The 20,000-nt window shown below is 38.0% G+C and overlaps 1 protein-coding gene across 3 annotated transcripts in view; it reads left to right on the top strand.

Moving 5' to 3' along the window:
- LOC137629414 (spore coat protein SP96-like) overlaps nt 1-20,000 on the top strand; it is a 221,774-nt gene that overhangs the window by 197,732 nt on the left and 4,042 nt on the right. For all 3 annotated transcript variants that reach the window (XM_068360651.1, XM_068360649.1, XM_068360650.1), the window contains exon 5: nt 1-66. This exon is cut by the window's left edge and continues 55 nt beyond it. In XM_068360651.1, coding sequence (XP_068216752.1) covers nt 1-66 — 66 coding nt within the window. The remainder of the gene's footprint in view (nt 67-20,000) is intronic.

Genomic DNA, 20,000 nt, shown 5'->3' with positions numbered 1-20,000 from the left:
CAATGGCCATAACAACAGCAATGGCCACAACAACAGCAATGGCCACAACAACAGCTGCAACAGGAGGTAACTGAGATTTGTCATAAATTCATTCATTAGTTCAGATATTCAAAATAAAACTTGATACTACAATATTTGTAAAGAAAATTTTCTCAAGATGTCTGATATTATACATGACATAAGTAAGTGTCATGATTGTGCAAGGTATTTATATGCATACAAATACTCGATATCTTTGGTACATCTATAAATGATCAATAAAAGTAGAAATAAAAAAACATCAAAAGTACGCAGAGTAGAAGTTTATATCAAGCCACAAGATTCACTTGCCTGGGCTGACAGGAGGATAAACTCCCCTTCTAGGAAAATTATCTACCAAATACTCTCAGATAAGCATTGCAGGTTATTGAAATATGTCTCTGGTTTGTAAAGGAGATCAAAGAATTAAAAACTTACTTAACAACAGTGAAATTAAAATAGGGGAAGCATACTTAAATAAAAAGTCATTGACACAAGATAATATTATTGTCGGAATGTCTTTATTTTTTTTACCAGTAACTCATTATGTTTATAGAAAATCAATTTTCAAAAGTGTAAGGTGATATGAATAGTAATCACTCACTTTTTTCAGCTTAGAATGGATTTAGTAAAAAATAAGGTGTAGGGAAAAAAAGGGCTACGACTGAAATGTTGGAAAAAATTTATGGGGCAGGGACAACAAAAGAAGGTAATCCTAAGCTATTAGTTTTGGTATTATGATTACAGATGCTGCTTAACTAAACTATTACGGTAGCCTATTGGAAACGTCCCTGTCTGGCAATCTGTTGGACGGGAGTTCGAGACCCTCTGAAGCTTGATAGTTTCTAGTTACGTCTGCAACCTCATTATCCTGCATTCATGCGAGCAAGGAATGAGATTTTGGGAGAGCCTAAAAGTCTACCTGAATCATCAGCAGTCAATGCCCGGCCCTCCCTGGTCCTAGCTTGATGGAGAGGGACCTTGGATGGTGATCATATAGATATATGGTCACTCTCCCAGGCATTATCTAGTTATTTTAGCTTTGTCCCGTTCCTTGCCTCTACTATTCATGTCGACCTTCAAACCTGTACTTCCCCTGAGAGTGAACCCTTCCCTATGGGACTGTTCACTCTCTCCCTGTCGACTTTACACTGTCTCTTCTGCTTTGTGTCGACATGCCTGGGGTATTGACAGGTCAGTCTTTGTCTTGGCTATTAGAAATAGTTTCCGGCTTAACTCAGCTGCTGCTGTCGGTGGCAGCTGTTGCTGGTCTAGGCAGTATAAGGAATGAACTTGCCTTTTTAGGATGTTCCAGTGGACCTATTCTGGTGGTTCTGCGGTCCCTTTGATGTGAACCTTTCCTCCATACTCCTACCGCACTGTCAAAGAGTTTGCTTCATAAATCTCCATTGATTTCTGAGATGTTTGGCATGTGTCTTGAATATTAATAATCTTAAGCCATAATTAGGTGGTATGTTTATTTAGATTAGGTTTTACTTTAAGCATACATTTCTTATGTTTACGTAGTTTTAAGAATATAAAATTTTTTATGATGTGTACTCATTTGATTTTTTTTTTTTTTTCATAGATTGCTGATGATATGGATTGTTCAACGGTCATCTATACCACACGGGTCAAGTTGCCCTGTGCCCACAAGACCTGCCGGAAACACGGATTGCCATGTTTCCAAGGGATTCGTGGCAATCTGGGAACCTACTTGCTGTCAGGTTTGCACGGATTTCCTTCGCACCAGCTTTTATGCCACTGAAGTCTTCTTGGACATATAAGAACGGAGTCGGAGGACACTCTGTCATTGGGTAAGTGGTTTCTAGAAGAGCTCTCAACTACGTGTCCCTTATCTTCCCTCTTGGGAACTGAAGTATCTCCTCTTTCCAAAAGATGAGGTGACCTCTGTGTTTGGTTACCACTTACCAACTGTTCAACTCCCGTTGGTACCAGCAGATCACGCAGATGATGAAGTTCAGGACACACTACAAGTTATGAGTCTGGATACCGATAATATGTAGACAACTTCATTTGTATCATCACAGGGGGAGAGGATCCTGCTGACCATGGAAGCCTATGAAGAGTCATTGAATGTACATCGGTTTAGTACAGTTCTCAGTGCTTCTTTAGTTCGTTCCCCTACCCCTGATGCTCAAGCCCCAACTTCTACCTCCTTCGTTTCCAAGTAACTTGGAACTTATGGTATCTATGAAAGTTTTCATGGAAAACCTAACTGAAAACATGAAAGTTCTCAAGCGAACCCCATAGCAAGGAAAGAAGCTTTACAAAAGGAATCTGCTTCTAAGGCTCCCCCAGTTCTGAGCCTACCAGAATGTATAGTTTTAAACCCTAATACCCAACTTTCTTCCTTTGGCAGTAAGCAGGCCACCTCTATAACCCCAAGGATACTGTCTTCCCTTTCTCCTCTGAAAGCTTAGAGGCTCTGAATAAAGCAGTAGTGGAGGGTAGACCATTTCTTGTGCTAGAGACGTGCCAACCTGTCTACCTAGACCCTCCTTTTTTGTTTGGACAGTTAGGAGAATGTCCAGCATACCTCTACTATTGGAAAACTAGATAACGAAATCGGACACAAGTAGTTTAATCAGAAACTGCCTAGAAATCCTGAATCCCTATTAAGGGAAGAATTGGAAGCCAAAGAGAGACTACCTACTTCGTTATCCTTCCAATCTTATCTAGAGATGCTTATTGGAAATTATTCCAAGTCTGATCTCTTCCATGTCTTGGCGATGACTAACCTAACCATGTTTCATAGAGATCTCCATGCTTTCTTCCTAGCCAGGAGAGCATGTTGAGAACACATCCTAGCTGCTGCTATGATCAGGCAGGAATGTAGAAAACTGATCGACTTCAATATCTGGGGAAATGACCTCTTCCCCGAGAAATTGGTTAAGAAAGTCACGGACAAAATGGATCAGGAGTATAAGAGCCTTATAGACAAGTAGGGTATGTAATCTAAATAGAATTTTACTCCCTGTGGAGGCCCTCAACCCAAGGGCAAGAAGCTGAGGTGACACTTTAAGGGAAGGAAATTCTTTCCTGTTGCGACAACCTCAGTTGCAACTACCCCTCAAACTGTATACACAGTTCCCCAGCTGTATGTATCACAGTCTCCAACCTTCACACAGTATATGAGAGAGCCACTGCCACATTCCACCGTGCCAGGACTCAAAAGAAGGACACCAGTAGTAGGGGAAAGTCTGGAAAAGGCGATTAATCTAGAGGCCAAGGTAGTAGAGGCAAGGTGGTGAAAGATGCTGGTCCTTCACACCCATAATGAAGAGCTCCCGGAAGGGGGATGATTTCACCTGTTTGGGGATCGAGGGGAGTTCAATCCCTGGGCTCACTGTATAGTCTCAAACTGACTAGGCTGGAAATGGAGACAGAATCCACCCCAGTTCAAGAGGTTCTTCCAACCCATAACCCCATTTCTGAAGGATTATGTACAGGATCATCTCGAGAAAGGAGTCATCCACTGTACAAAATCCATGAACTTTCAAGGGCGGCTATTCTGCATTCCTAAGAAAGATTCAACCAGTCTTTGAACTATTCTGGACTTGTCTCCATTTAACAAATTAATTCTGAATGAAACGTTTCAGATGCTGATTATCTCGCAAATACGGACCCTACTACCCCAAGGTAGTAGATCTTACAGATGCATATTGGCTTCTTCCGGTAGGTCAGCACTTCTCCTCCTACCTTAGTTTCAGACTTGCAAGAAAAGCCTACGTATTCGAAGCTATGCCCTCCATGATCAATATAGCTGCAAGGATTTTCACAAAGTTAGCTGAGGTTATCGTCCAACAATTATGGAACAGGGGCTTCCAGGTGATGGTATACCTGGACGACTGGCTGGTCTGGGCTGCAACAATGTCCGAGGGCCTTTGGACAGCTCAAGAAGTCATGAAATTCCTACAGTCTCTGGGCTTTCAGATCAACTTTGAAAAGTCCAAGCTGTCTCCAGCTTAAGAATTCCAGTGGCTCGGGGTTAATTGGATTCTAAAGTCACACACCCTCTCTCTACTGCAAGGCAAGAGCAAGGAAATCGCAAGCTCTGTTAGGTTCCTACTTCGTTCAAAAGTACTCACCTGATGGCAACAGGAAAGTCTTGGGTTCACTGCAGTTCGCTGCATGACGAGACCAATCCCGAAGGCAAGACTCAAAGATGCCAACAGAGTCTAGAGAAGAAAGGCATCATATGCCCGGAGAGCGAAAGCAGCTCAAGCTTTGGTCCATTGCAAAGAGTTTATCGACACACTTCCCTCTTCACTACCCTCCTCCTTCCGTGACTTTTCACACGGACGCCTAGAAACATGGTTGGGGGGGACACTCCCCTTCGAAGAAAGTACAAAGTTGGTGGTCAATCTCATTTCAGAAATTTCACATTAATATTCTGGAAGACATGGTAGTGTTTCTGACTCTGAAGAGACTGAACCCAAAGACAAAATCACACATCATATCAGTCATCAATAACAAGACGATAGTCCACTGTATCAACAGGTAGGGCTCTATTTCTCCTCAGATCAACATGTGATCCCAGCTAGCCTCACTTTAGCAAAGTGGAGGAACTGGCATCTCTCAGCAGTTCACTGTGGATACCCTGTCAAGACCCAAGCCTCCGGAAACAGAATGGTCTCTGGATGCAAAATCTTTCAGTTTCATCTTAGAACAAGTCCCAGAACTTAAATGGATCTCTTTGCGATGAGCTTCAACAAGAAGCTTCCCCGGTATGTAGCACCAAACTTTGATCCGGAAGCAACCTGAACGGATGGGATGTCTCTGGTCTGGAAGCAGTGGTCTCACATCTACATATTTCCACCATTCAACTTCCTAATAAAAGTCCTGAATAAACTGCAGACTTTCAAAGGCAAAGCATTTCTAGTGGCTCCCAAGTGGCCCAAGAGCAATTGGTATCCTCTTGTTCTGGAACTCAAACCTCTTCAGGTCCTTTACTATCTCCAGTGCTGCTCCAGGATGTTCAATAGAAGGCTGTCTTTGATTCTTCTTGGATAACGAAAACCTTTTACCTCATGATTTTCTCACCTTCGCGGCTCAAAGAATGTTCAGGGTTACAAAGAAGAGAATTGACTTCATAGAAGAGTACAAGTCCAACTTAAAATAACGACAATATTTGTCTTCCTGGAAAATCGGGTTACATTCGTGGAAAGTCATCAGCCCTCTTCTATTACTATGGACTTCTGTGTTTCTTTTTCTATATCATTGCATGATCAAGGTCTAGCTTCTACAACTATTGCCTTATGTAACTCGGCACTAACTAGACCCATTGCTTATGCTTTTGATTTTGAACTCGATAGCGAAGGGTTCAATAAAATCCCAAAGGCTTGTGCTTGACTGAAACCTAATGCTCTTCCCAAGGCTATGTCTTGGGCATTGGATAAAGTCCTGCACTTTGCTTCCTCGATAGATAACTCCTTTATGTCTCTGAGGGATCTTACTCAAAAGTCTACCTTTTTGCTTGCTATGGCTTCTGATGCTAGAGACAGGGAGATTGTAGCCCTTTCAAGGGATGATGGCCACATTGAATTCTTGGAATCGTGGAAGGTTAATCTTTACCCAGATCCTGCATTCTTGGTGAAAAACGAACTTCCCACGAAATGCTGATGGCCTTGGAAGATTGTCCCACTTCAGGAGGACCCTTTTCTTTGCCCCATGGAGTGCCTTGAGGCCTACCTTTTTAAAGGGGAGATGGAAGGATCTAATCTTTCTCTGAAACAGCTAAGGTCTTAACTCATCTATTTCATCAGAAAAGGTCCCCTTTCTTTACACTCAAAACAAAACTGGGTGATTACTTTACTTTTAACGTGAACTATTCCTTTAATCAACCTCTTTCTTTGGTTCTTAGTCAGGGGATACGAGCAAAACACTAAGAAAAATACTGGTGATCCAAATATCACACACTTCAAAAAAATAAATATATTCTATGAAAAGTTAACAATTCAAAATTAACACCAAAATTAAATCACTCGAAATATTAAATCTGAACTAGACCTTAAACAATACAACTGAAACTTCAAAGAATTATCCATTCACTTGTTTCACTAGAAATTAATTTTTAAAAATATTTAATTTTGACAATTAATGAGTAAATAGCACTTTAACACTTATAGAAAACAACTCAGAATTATGCTAACATATTCCTAACTGATACTCTCACGTCCTTTGGGTCACACATTATTACCGAACTGTTAAGTAGAAATGAATACACTTCACTGTTTAACTAAAATTGCACAGGGCCAGGTACAAAAATTTAGATTAAAAAATTTTCTTACATTATCACGCTTCACTTTTAATTAATCACCCAATAATATCACAATTGTTTGAACAACACTATAAACTATATACCTTGAAGAGAAATCACTTCTCAACATTAGGAAGAAAACAAAATTCACATGAGAGGAATTATGTAGTGGCTGGAGAGAATGCTGGTGTATGTTGCCTCTTTCAAAGAGATAGGCTGGATCTCTTCTGCTTCCTATGCATCACTAGGCTGTATATATATTAACTTAATTCATCTCGATATTTCTAGTACATTTTTCTCGTAGCATGGGTGAATGGATCTAGCGGCATAAGGTTGCCAACTTAGCAATTAGAAGTAGGGGTACTAACGTTGCTTGCATGGCAACTCTCTCAGATAACTCCCCCTGACTCCTCTTGTAACATAAAAAAAAAACTTCTAGTTCAGAACCTTCACACAACTTCCAACCACATGGAAACATGATGCAATCCCTAGTGTGTGTGTCAGACAGCGTACCTTTTGACAAGATTGGAAAAAAAACTTCGTAACAACACTACATAAAATGTGAATTTAATTCTTTAACATAAATTCATATATACAGAACTAGATGTAAATAAAATTAAAGGATTGACGACAGTCTTATGTAATTTACATACATTTCTTATTCCTACATGAGTGGAACTCACCTTACGAGCTGGCTATACATTTTTTAAGTACACAAATAAAATGCAGGAATAAGATATTCTACTTTCTTGAAGTCAAGCTTTGTAAAATAGCTCCTCCCAAAAAGATGATTTATTTCAGACCTGAATCCACCGATTCAGCCAGAGATAAATAATCTGCAACCACGTTATGTTTTCCTGATATATGCTTTACATTAATACAATATGGTTGCAAACATAATGACCACCTAGTTAACCTTTGATTATTATTCTATATATTATTAACAACGGTTAAAGGGTCGGGATCTAAATAAACCGTAATTTCGTCATCTTGTGGTCTATTCACATAAACCTCAAATTTCCTTATCGCTGTGATTATTGCTAGAAGTTCCTTTTCATCTGTCAAGTAGGCTCGTTGATGCTTCTTCAGCTTTGATAACATAAAATAGACGGGATGAAGAATTCCTTCCTTACTTTCTTACGATAGGATAGCTCCAATCCTATTGTCCGATGCATCCACTTGGATAAGGAATTTCTTGTTTAAATCCAGTGCTTGCAGTATTGGTTTTGAAGTCAATATGGCCTTCCTTTGACTATTCCTTCTTCCTGGTATTTTGATAACGTAAGTCCGGTCACCGATCTTTTCCAAAATCCGTAATGGTCCTTGAAACTCGTTGGTAAAAGGAAATCTCCTCATCGGTAAGTAAACCAACACCTGCTGTCCAACTACAACTTGTCTTTTTTTACTTTTCATACCAAGCCTTTTTTTAATTTTTCCTTGGTTCGTTTTCAGGTTTTCTAGGGAAAATTTCCTAACCTCGCCAATCCTTTTCCTCAAATTCTTGACACATTTTCCATTTGATTCCTCTCGATCTTTCTATTTTTCTGTCAACATTTTAATCAGTCCTCTTACTTCTCGTGCGAACACTATTTCATTTGCACTACATCCCATGCTTTCTTGATAAGCATTGTGAACTCAAATAACATTAACGGTAAACCAATGTCCCATTCATTTCCTGTTTTGTTGCATTAATTGATTAACCCACTCTTTAGGGTTATATGAAATCTCTCTAATGTACCTTTGGTTTCCAGTTGATAAGCAGTATAAAGGTGTTGTTTCAAATCCAACAGTTTCATCACGTCCTGAAACAATTTTGACGTAAAATTTGTTCCTTGGTCATCCGAACGATTTCTCGGCGATTAAATCGGCTCTTATGTTCCTGACGGGTATAATTTCTGGGTGATCTAGTCACTGGACACATTGAAGATAACATATATTCCTGGCCTTTCTTAATTCTCGGTAATGGTCCCACAATGTCGATCATTATCTTTCTGAAGGGTTCTCCTCTTTCTTCAATCGGGTGTACTTTATTGCCTTATTGCCTTATTTTTTGTTTGGGTTCCCCCAGGTCCCTCAGTGTGAGGCACCTCGTATATCCACCAGTGAGTTGCTAATGCATCTTCCGGTGTATTTTGCATCTTCCAGTCTTGGATGGTCTGGGATGCATCTTAGGTATTTATCGAGCTTATTCTTAAACACATCTACGCTCACTTCTGATATGTTTCTTAGATGAGCTGGCAGCACATTAAATAGTCGCTGCATTATCGATGCTGGTGCGTAGTGGATTTATGTCCTGTGCGCCTTCCTTAGTTTTCCTGGTATATTTTTTGGCACTATTAATCTACCTCGGCTTGCTCTTTCTGATATTTTTAGCTCCATGATGTTTTCAGTAATTCCTTCTATTTGCTTCCATGCTTGTATTATCATGTAGCGTTCTCTTCTCCTTTCTAGACTGTACAGTTTTAAAATTTGCAGTCTTTCCCAGTAGTCAAGGTCCTTAACTTCTTCTATTCTTGCAGTATAGGACCTTTGTACACTCTCTATCTGTGCAATATCCTTTTGGTAGTGTGGGTACCATATCACATTGCAGTACTCGAGTGTACTACGTACATAAGTTTTGTAAAGCATAATCATGTGTTCAGCTTTTCTTGTTTTAAAGTGTCTGAATAACATTCCCATTTTTGCTTTACATTTAGCCAACAGTGTTGCTATTTGGTCGTTGCATAACATATTCCTATTTAACATTACACCAAGGTCTTTAATTGCCTCCTTGTTTGTGATTGTCTCGTTATTAGGTCCCTTGTATGCATATACCATTCCTTCTCTGTTTCCATAATTCATTGATTCGAATTTATCGGCGTTAAATACCATACTATTTATCTCCGCCCATTCTTATGTTCTGTTTAGATCTCTTTGTAGTGAGTTCCTATCTTCATCACAAGTAATTTCTCTACTTATTCTTGTGTCATCAGCGAAACTTCTCACTACAGAGTTTTCAACATCACAGTCTATGTCTGAGATAATAATAACAAACAGCAGTACAGCTAAAACCGTACCTTGTGGCACGCCAGATATTACCTGAGCTTCATCCGATTTCTCGTCATTTGCAACCACTATCTGTTTTCTGTTTTGCAGGAATTCTTTTACCTATTTTCCTATCTTTCCCACAATATTACGCATTCTCATTTTATTATCTAATATATTGTGGTCTACCTTGTCAAAGGCTTTTGCAAAATCTAGATAGATCACATCTGTGTCTTTTTCACTTATCATATTTTTGTATATGTTTTCATAATGTGCTATCAGTTGGGTTTGTGTACTTTTTCTGGCCACAAAACCGTGTTGACCTATATTAAACAAATTATTTTTAACCAAATGATCCATTATTTTCTTTTTTATTACCCTCTCATACACTTTCATAATATGTGATGTTAGACTAACAGGTCTATAATTGCTTGCCTCTAGTCTTGATCCACTTTTGAAGATGGGGGTTATATAAGCTAATTTATGTTTAACATATATCTCGCTCATATCTACACTTTGTCTAAGCAGTATTGCAAGCGGCTTCGCGACAGTGTTTGCAGTTTTTTTAACAAAATTGCTGGAACTCCATCTGGTCCAGCTGCTGATCCATTTTTAATTTCGTTTATAGCCTTGACAATATCTGCTTCATTAATATCTAAATCTGTTAGATATTCAACATTTTCTTCTCTCATTTCTGTTTCATTATTCTCATTCGCAATTCTTGGCGTGAGCTCACTCTTATATTTTTGTGCTAATATGTTGCATATTTCCTTTTTTTCATTCGTTAGCCGTCCTTCAATTCTTAGAGGGCCTATTTCTAATCTCCCTTTATTCATCTTTTTTGCAAAGGAGTAAAGTACTTTGGTTTTTTTTTTATATTTTGAAGTGTCCTTTCTTCTAAGTCCCTTTTTTTTTATTTTCTTTTGACTGTATAATCTTTTGTTCTGCATTTTCTATCTTACATTTTATTTCCATCATTTTCCACACATTTTTTTCTTTTGTAAGATTTTTCATCCACTTTCTAATGTTCTGAAATAAGATCCTTCTTTCTCTTGGTATGCATGTCTTTTGTTTATTGTTTTTCTTCGGTACATATTTTTCAACAATTTTCTCCAATATTTTGTACAGTATGTCCGTATTTACCTGTATATTATCACTTACAAACACATTTTTCCATTCTTTATTCAGTTCTTCATTTATTTCTGACCATTTTATATTCTTACTATAAAAATTATATTTTCCATATCCTTCCCAATGTTTTGTGCTTTGAATAATTCTGTGATCACTTGCTTTGGAATGGACTATTAATTCTATGATATTATGGTCTGAAATTCCCGTGTTATACACTATTATTTCTTTAACATAATTCACCTCATTTACAAATACTAGATCTAGGACATTTTCATTTCTTGTTGGAATGTGGTTTATTTGTTGCATATTATGTTCTAATAGCATATATTGAAGATTTTCAAATTGTCTCTTATCTTCTGCACTACTATTGCTCTCTTTTTTGTATGTATACATACAACCACTTCCTTCTATCCTTTCTTTCCAATCCACGAAAGGAAAGTTAAAATCTCCGGATAGGAGTATATTCCAGTCTTTATGGTTTCTACATATATCATCTATTTTTTCTATTACTATGTCAAACTTCTTAGTATTTGGGGGTCTGTAAACTACAATATTCACTAGTTTTCTGATTCAAATTCTACCGCAATCAATTCACATTCTGTGTTGCTGTATTTTTCACAGACTTTTCCTTGATTTATGTCTCTTCCATATATTGCGGTTCCCCCTTGATTCCTATTTATTCTGTCAGATCTATAAGTTTGGAAACCTTTTATCTGGTCATCACTGCCAGTCTCTTGGGAATACCATGTTTCACTTATTTTTAATATATTTATTTTTTCAATTTGGGTTAGATCTTCTAAGAACTCTATTTTCCTTTTAGAGTTACTCGTGACTAAACCCTGTGCATTCATCACTATTATGGTTTGTGTTTCATCCCTATTATTTAATATTGGTAATAATATGGATTCTCCCATGCTTTCTTCCTGTTCTGATATGATGTTCTTTTCTTCATTTCCCGGAATTCTGCCATTAAAAAATCCAACTTTTCTATTATATTTGTTCTTTCGCCTTCATATTTATTTTTGTGTGTATACCTGCAATTATCCCCTTATCTGCACCAACCCCTGGCATTATAGATGCATTCTTTGTAGTTGGGCTCTATATGTGCAGATTTGGGTTGAAAGGCCTCTTATCTTGGGGTTTTGGTGCATAGCGTGGTATAAACGCGGCCTGCTTTTTTGTTTCTTTTTTTGTTTCATTTTTGCTTTAATTTTTCTTTTCAGTTTGCTGAGTTTTCTTATTCTCATTCATAGTTACAGGATGCATATATCGACATTTTTTGTTGAAACTGCATCCTTTTCTTTCTTTTAGGTTTTTGCATATTTCTGGATGGAGATCTCTGCATTCGTCTCCATATCCGTCTAAATACGCACATTTACCATATATTTCATAATTATGGCATATCTTTGGATGCTTGTAGTAGCATCTTTCACCAAATCTGCAATTCCCTCTTTTCAGCATATTGCAGACTATATCTTTCTTTTCTTTTTTTTCTTGTTCATGCTCTTCCCTAAAAGTATGTCGGTCCGGGTAGAGTCTCTTGGGTCTATTATTTGTTTCCATCTGATAATTTATTTCTTCATAAGTATATTGTTGGATGGCATCATAAGTTATATCAATGATTTCCTCTGCATCCTTACACATATCCTGTTCATTTTTCTCTTCTTCTTCTTCTTCTTCTTCTTCTTCTTCTTCTTCTTCTTCTTCTTCTTCTTCTTCTTCTTCTTCTTCTGCTGCTGCTTCTTCTTCTTCCTCTTCTTTATCTTCAACTATTTAGTCTCGACTTAATTATATTTTCTATCCAGACTAAGCATGTTGAGCAGAATACCTTTGTGTCTCTATTTTTTATTTTTTGCTGTATTTCAGCACATGTAGGGTGCGTTGGAACATGGCAGGCATCACATTTTCTAATTAGTTGTTGAGGATTATTAATGGAATACCATATCTTACATGTATTACACCATTTTGGCATTCTTTTTCCCAATGCATCAATCAGCATATTCACCATATTGGACTTCTTATTGTTTTTTGATGGAATGTGTTGATTGATGTAGACTTTCTTTATAAGTCTCTTTATCACTTGGATCTTCTTTGGAATTTCTTCTATTATTTTGCTGATGTTTTCCGCAAAATTGTTCCAGTTTATTGGATCATATTGTTTCAATAAGTCTGCGAATATTTTTCCGTCACACTGGTTGGAGTTACTAGTGACCTCTGCTATCAGACGGTCGAGCTCCTGTTTCGCCAACTCATAGGATTTGCTTTTGCTGACTCCAGCGATGTCTCTCCACGAGTTGCCTGTGTTATTCAGTGCCATCTTGATCAGATTTTTATTAATTCACAAGATAACTATCCTATGCCGACGTTTTATCCCACTTTTCTGCCCTCAAATTAATCACCGACTATTCACGAAAACTTGTAGCTATATTTCACTCGATAGCCTTTTGTTATCCGCCTTAAATCAGGATATTTTTAGGGACACACAAGTGTAATCACTCACCGGCACACAGATACAACTCAGGGAGCCTTCTTGATATATTCATTAAGTTTTAGAGCAATTTCACAAACGGGACATGCACGGCAAAACTAGCTCACATCCTTATACAAGCTAGGCCAGAAAAAGTGTTTCATACTCTTCTCCATTGTCTTTCTTATTCCCATGTGTCCCGTCTCATGCGCTACGGCTATCACCTGTCTTCTCAGTAGTGCGGGAATCAATATTTGACAGTATATGCCCATTCGGCATTCCCTGGGATATCGGTGGGTCTATGCTTCCACATAAGAAACCCATCCTTAAGGTAAAAACATTTGGGAGACTGCTGGAACTCCGTCTCATCCACCACATGGCACATTAATTCTGTTAACGTCGCATCCTTCAATTGAAATCATATAATTTTTTACCTATTCATCCTACTTCTAATGCTGAGTTTTCTATTGCTTATAACTCCATTGCTTCCTTGTCTTCGTGTTCATTCGTCTGTGGTTCCTCTTCTCTCGGGGTCTCTTGGGAACTCTCCTCTTGCGTACTATCATGGGAAACCTCTTCCTCTGTAAATAAAACTTCCAAGTTTATCGTTTCTTCAGTTCCTCTGTCTTCTTCTGCAGCCACTTTCTTTGTCATACTCCTAGTCATCACACAAATAGGAAACAAATATGAATAGTCCTTCTTGAGTTCAGTCATAGGACTATACTTCAAGGGTTTCTCAGTACCAATGGGACAAGGCACAAACGGCACTCCACCAACCTCATTTCCCAGTAGGATTTCTACTCCTTCGACAGCTAATGAATCCTTTACTGCAAAATCAAAATGACCTATCACCAACCTACATGACCATTTCAAAAGGCAAATAGAAGTAACTTCCTCACTCATACTCCAATCAAAATTACAGTGTCTCCTCTGAGAGACTTATCCACCAATCGGATTACACTTTGTGTCACCACACTATGATTAGATACTGTGTCGTGCTATATCATGACCGGTCTGGTCACTCCTATCCAGAGCTCCTAACATACCTTCATAAAAATAAGTTTTAAAGGCATCCATGCCTTTTGGGGATTTCCTGTACATCGTGTATACGTTAGCTGGTTTATTTTCCTTGTCAACCTTTCCCATTTGATTCTTCGTCTGCATATTCTGTGGAGTTTAATTATGCTTAACCTCTCCGGCAACTACTTTCGGTTGGCTCAACAAATATTCCTTACTGATATGGCCTTTTTTTCCATCCTTTTAACATACAATATTAATCTTCTGCATGTCTTTCCTGATACCTGAAGGAGGACGATTCAAAGATTGTTGCTGTAGTACTATCGCATTCTGCTTTGGAACAATATCAATGATAATTTCACTGCAACTATTGAACTTGTTCCCATAGTTATTTCTGAACTGGTTTCCATGGTAGTCCTTCTTGAGCTCAGTCGTACGACTATACTTTCAATGGTTTCTCTGTTACAATGGGACAAGACACAAACGGCGCTCCAGCAGGACTTCGCCTCTTTTGACAGCCAATGAATCTTTTACCGCTAAATCAAAATGATCTGTCACCAACTCGCAGGACAGTTTCATATGGCCAATAGGGGTAGCCTCCTCACCTCCTATTCCCTTAAAAAATAACAGAGTCTCCTGTGAGAGACTGTTCCACCAATGGGTGTACTCCTCCTCCTTTTATCACCACACGATGGCTGCAACTCGTCATGCAATATCTTGATTGGGACTTGCTCACTCCTGTCAATTGCTGCTAATATACCTTCATATATAAACAGTTAGAATGCATCCATGCTGCTTGGGTTTGTCCTATTCATCGTGCAAACGTTGCCTAATTCACTTTTCTCTTTTTCCTCTCCTGATTGGTTCTTCGTCTTCGCCCTCTGTAAAGTTGAGTTATCCTTAATCACTTGGCCAACTGCTTTCGATTGCCACACTTAAAACAGTCAATATTTACCTTCTGCATGTCTTTCATAATACTTGAAAGTGAATGATGTGACGATTATTGTTGTGGTACTATCGCATTCTGCTTTGGAACTGTACCAGTGCTACTTCCACTGTAACTATTGAACTTGTTCACATAGTTATTACTGAACTCCTTTCCATGGTTCGGCAAATACTTGATACTTGGTTGGAACGACGGTTGAGACTTCAGTCACGAGGAGTGTTTACAACTGATAATATTATAATTCTCACTCGGCGAAGTGGACTTATCAAGTTTCTTCACCCATCTCTCTCTCAATCACGTTCGAATATGCTCAGAAATTCCTCGTAGATATAGTTCTAGTACTATCAGTTCTTTTAAATCAGCTATCTCCCTCATGTAAGCAACCTGTATTCATCTTTTAAAACATTGTCGTACCTTATAAGCGTAATCCAGGAAAGTCCTCTTCTCGTCCTTCAGCAAACTTCGGAATCTTTCATTATAATATGCCGGGGTCATCTGATACACTTGTAGCACACTCCTTGTCACTTCTTGATACTCCTTCTTCTGATCTTAACATAAGGACAGATAAGCTCTGCGTCCTTTCCCAAAGAGCATGCTCTGCAATAACACGGACTATTTATCTTCGGGTCATTCCATCGTCGATGAGACCGTTTCTAAATGATCAAAGAATTCATCTGGAGCCCCTTCTGTGGACTTTGGAAATAACCTCTGGGGGTTTGTCATATCAAACTCCGGATCATGCAAAGAAGGGGTCATCTCCGTCTATGTTGCCGACTTTTCACGGGCATTCAACAAATCCAACTCCATGGCATACCGAGCAATATCTCTTACTTCTTCCTTTTGCTTTTCTTCTTGTTCTCTTTCTTTTTCTTCAATTTTCCTCGCATGTCTTGCGACTTCTCTGGCTTCTTTTCTTTCTACTTCTTCCGGTCTTTCTTCCATTTCCCTCGTGCGGCATTCTTTTTCCCTCTCTCTTCTTCTTGTCTTGCTTGCATTTCCTTCTCTCTTTCTTCCCGTCGTGCTTCCTTATCCCCTTGCACGTCATGCTTCTTTTCTCTCTTTTCTACCATCATCTTTTACTTGATTAAATTCTCTTCCATTCCAATTCTTGGATTCTCAGCCTCTACATCCCTTTCTGCTTTCATGCCTTCAGTTTGTGGGTCAACTGGGTCTTGCTTCCCTACAAATTCTTCTTCTGCTAACTCCAACTTTTCACGAGCTACTACAATATCTTCTTCCGACAAATTTCCCGAGTTTATCACCGTTTCTAAGGCTTTAATAATTGCACTATTTGCGTGGCCACCACATGCCATTAAAATAGAGAGCCACTGAGCTTCAGTTTCATTAACTTCTGACAATTCCTGAACATTTGGGTTTTCCAAAAACTATTGGATATTAAACTGTGTCATCTTCTACTTTTAAATAAAATATATACCTCTCAAAAAACTATATCCTAATACACAGAATCCTATCAACCTTAAATTGTACAAACCTTTAATGAAAACATGGCCCTGTTATCGCCAATATTAAAAAAAAAGACTCACTCAGTCCTTAGGATCTGGGCACTAAAATTATATATTATGGTCCAGCGTCTGGTGACGCAAAATATATTATATGGTCCTGTGTCTGGGCACCAAAAAAAATATTGTTCTATATACTATAGCTGGTAAGTTACACAACCTCCCGAGTTCCATACTCACCTGTTTGTTTTTACATTAATCTGTTATACTTGAATAACACCTGAACTGAGAAAATTATACAACTCCCAGAAGGACAACCAAAACCAAAATGGGTAATTAACATTATAAACAACTCAAAGTAACCTCTTACTTCGATTCTTTAAAAGGGATACGAGAGAGTACTGTAAAAAAAATAAACACTGGTAATCGAAATAATACACTCTTAACAAAAAATAAATATATTCTATAAAAAGACACAATACTCTGAAAGAATTTACTTAAAAGATAAATCACTCGAAATATTAAATCCTCACAAAACCATAGACTAAGACAAGAAAATAATACTTATACAAATCATATGATCACCTGACTCTACGTAATAAATCTGAACAAAACCATGAACTAAGACAAGAAAATGTTACACTCTGAAAATTATATAATCACTTGTTTCACTAGAAATTAAATTTTACACAAATATTCAATATCGATCATTATTAAACTATTATAGAAATACATAAAGTAACTGATAAACTTACGAGTTTTTAGCTCACCCTAAGTTTTAGCAAGATAGCAATACAAATATACTTTACGTTTTCACTTAAGTATCATAGGGCCAGTTACAAAATTTATATAATACCAGCACTCCCAATAATACAATAAAACTAAAATTACTTTCAAAGTTGCAGTATTGTTTTAACACACTACACATGATATTCATTGGGCACAAACTTAATATCCTTGGAGAGGACACACACTTGAGGCAATTGAGAGGGAAGATGAACTTTGTCTCTTTCACATGCCAGGCTGGTTCTCTTCTGCCCTATACAATCTTAGGGGCACATATATATTTACTTAGTTATTCTAGACTCTTCTAGGTCAGGAGGTGTAGACGCTTGTGGGCTGTCTCTACCGATGCTATAGTTGCCAATGATTATGTACCAAACAGAAGACTCTAACCTTGCTTGCAAGGCAACCTTCTCTCAGCAGGTCCACCCACCTCCGTTCTCGGAACATTAAAAAAATATACAAAGCTAATTCTGGGGTTTTCAAGAACCTACAAAAAGACATCACAAATACACTTTCGTAATTCCTTACAAACATGACGCAATGCCTCAGAAAAAAAAAAAGAAATTACGTAAGTCCTCATTCCTACCTCATGTGGTTCGTATAGGAAACAATCGAGATTGCATAACACTTCATAACAAAATACGTGAAATGAAAGGGTAATTTTTGTAAATAACAGGAATTTACATAAACTGCCTTTAATGAAAAATTCAATGAATTGAATGACGAAATCTTATGTAATTTACATACAATTACGTAAACCTGCTAGAGAGGAACTTGCCTAACGTGCTGACTATTCACCTCTTAGATACAGAAATGAAATACATGAATAAAATATTGACTCATTACTAGACCACCCTCGTAAGCTAGCTCCCCCTCAAAAAAGATGATTTATTCCTGGCCTAAATCCATCTAGCTAGGAGGAAATAAACTACATGCCAGACATAAAACAATCATCAACTTTAAGGTGGGATCTGTAAAGTTTACGCATGATTTTTTTTGTCTTTCCCATCTTGGGAGTTCCAGGAATCGAGCCTATACTGAGGTTAGATTTTATTATGAGTAATCAAATATACATTTGCGTGGAAAAAAATAGAATACCAGTAGAAGCAGGAGGGTGCATTTCTCCGATAGGAAGTCATGAGAAAGTAAGTGTTTTGTGTGGAAAGGAGAGACAATTAAGTAAGGTAACAGCTGTATCTGAAAGAGGAGAAGTATTGCCTCCCAAGACACTTATGAGCATATCAGTGACCTCGTTTCAGCCTCTTCCAGATGAAACCAAGGTAGTAGTAATATTTCGTCAGAAATAATAGAGAACAGAGCTGATATAACGATAGTTAATTTGTCAAATAAAAGAGTTGTGTAAGGTAGTGATTCTGTGTGTGTATTAGTTATGTCAAATTGCTAATAACATGATCTTGGGAGTCACAACTCCAGCCAGCACTGACGAATATACTCAAAACTTGATTATGCAAGCGCGAAAACTATGTCCGTCAGAATATCAACCTGTAGTAAGTAATATTCTTAATAATTATTCCGATGTTTTCTCAATTCGAGATGAGCCACCCAGGAGGATCTATTGATATCCCTTTAGTATTGGAACTGGGCAGGCAGTGCCAATCAGGTCAAGACCTTATAGGGTACCCACTCATTTCCAGGAAGAGATAAAAACGGAAATTAGTAAATTAAAGGAACAAGGGATAATCGAGGAGAGCGAATCCCCTGGGCTTCTCCAATTGTAGCTGTCAGAAAAAAGGATGGCTCGGTAAGATTGTGTGTTGATTATAGGCAGTTGAATGCAGTCACTAAGGATAATGTGTTTCCATTACTCTCGATAGAAGAATTACTTGTGAAGGTATGGGATAGTAAACATTTTACAACTATCGATTTTAAATCTGGATACTATCAAATGCCCATTCACGAAGACAGTAAATGTAAAACGACATTTATAGGTAATGATTAACAATTTCAGTTTAATTTTCTTCCTTTCGGTGTTAAAAATGCTCCAAATCCTTTTTCTAGAGTAATGATGGCGGTTTTGTCTCCCTAAATTGGCTATAATGTTCGTTTATTTAGACGATATCATAATTACAGGGAAAACGGCCGAAGACCATAATACTGTAATAGTTTTTGTAAAGTTTTAGAAGCATTGCGACGTAATGGTATGATAATAAAATTGTCAAACTGCAAATTTTTCTGTAAACAGGTCGAAATTCTAGGTCATTTAATAACCCGAGAAAGTATCCAACCCTGCCCCAGTAAAGTAGAAGCTATTAAAGAATTCCCCAGGCCACGTACTCCTAAGGAGGTAGCTGGGTTCCATTGGCTCGCTGGGCATTACCGTAAATTCATAAGAGGTTTAGGAAAGATAGCGAGATCCTTAGATGCTTCAAAAAAAAAAAAAGTAATAAATTGGTGAGTGGAAGAAGAGAGGGCCTTCAATCATTTAAAAGCTGCCATAACTAGCAAGGACTTACTCGTATAGCCTGATAAAGGCAGAAAGCGACCCATTTGTTTTGATTCCTGGGTATTAAAAGTGGCAGAAAAGAGTTATAGTACATTCGATCGAGAGGTATTGGCTATTCTTTGGGTTCTAGAGAGGCATCGGTTCTTTTTATTAGGTCAGCCAAATGAGTTTCAAAGTGATCATCGCCTCTTATATGATTTATTTTACAAAGGTGACTTGACATCTAGACAAGTGAGATAGATTGAAAGATTGTTAGAGTTTAACATAAAGGGGTTTGGCCACATAGAACGTAAATGTAACAAGGTAGCTGATGCACTCTGCAGAGGTGCAGTAATAGGAGTAACAACTAGGGCAAAAAAGATGAATGAAGAATAAAACCTAAATATTGAAGCCCATCATCAAAA

The sequence above is a fragment of the Palaemon carinicauda genome, chromosome 37 (assembly GCF_036898095.1).
Source record: "Palaemon carinicauda isolate YSFRI2023 chromosome 37, ASM3689809v2, whole genome shotgun sequence".
Lineage (NCBI taxonomy): Eukaryota > Metazoa > Arthropoda > Malacostraca > Decapoda > Palaemonidae > Palaemon > Palaemon carinicauda.
This window is presented reverse-complemented; position numbering and strand designations above follow the sequence as displayed.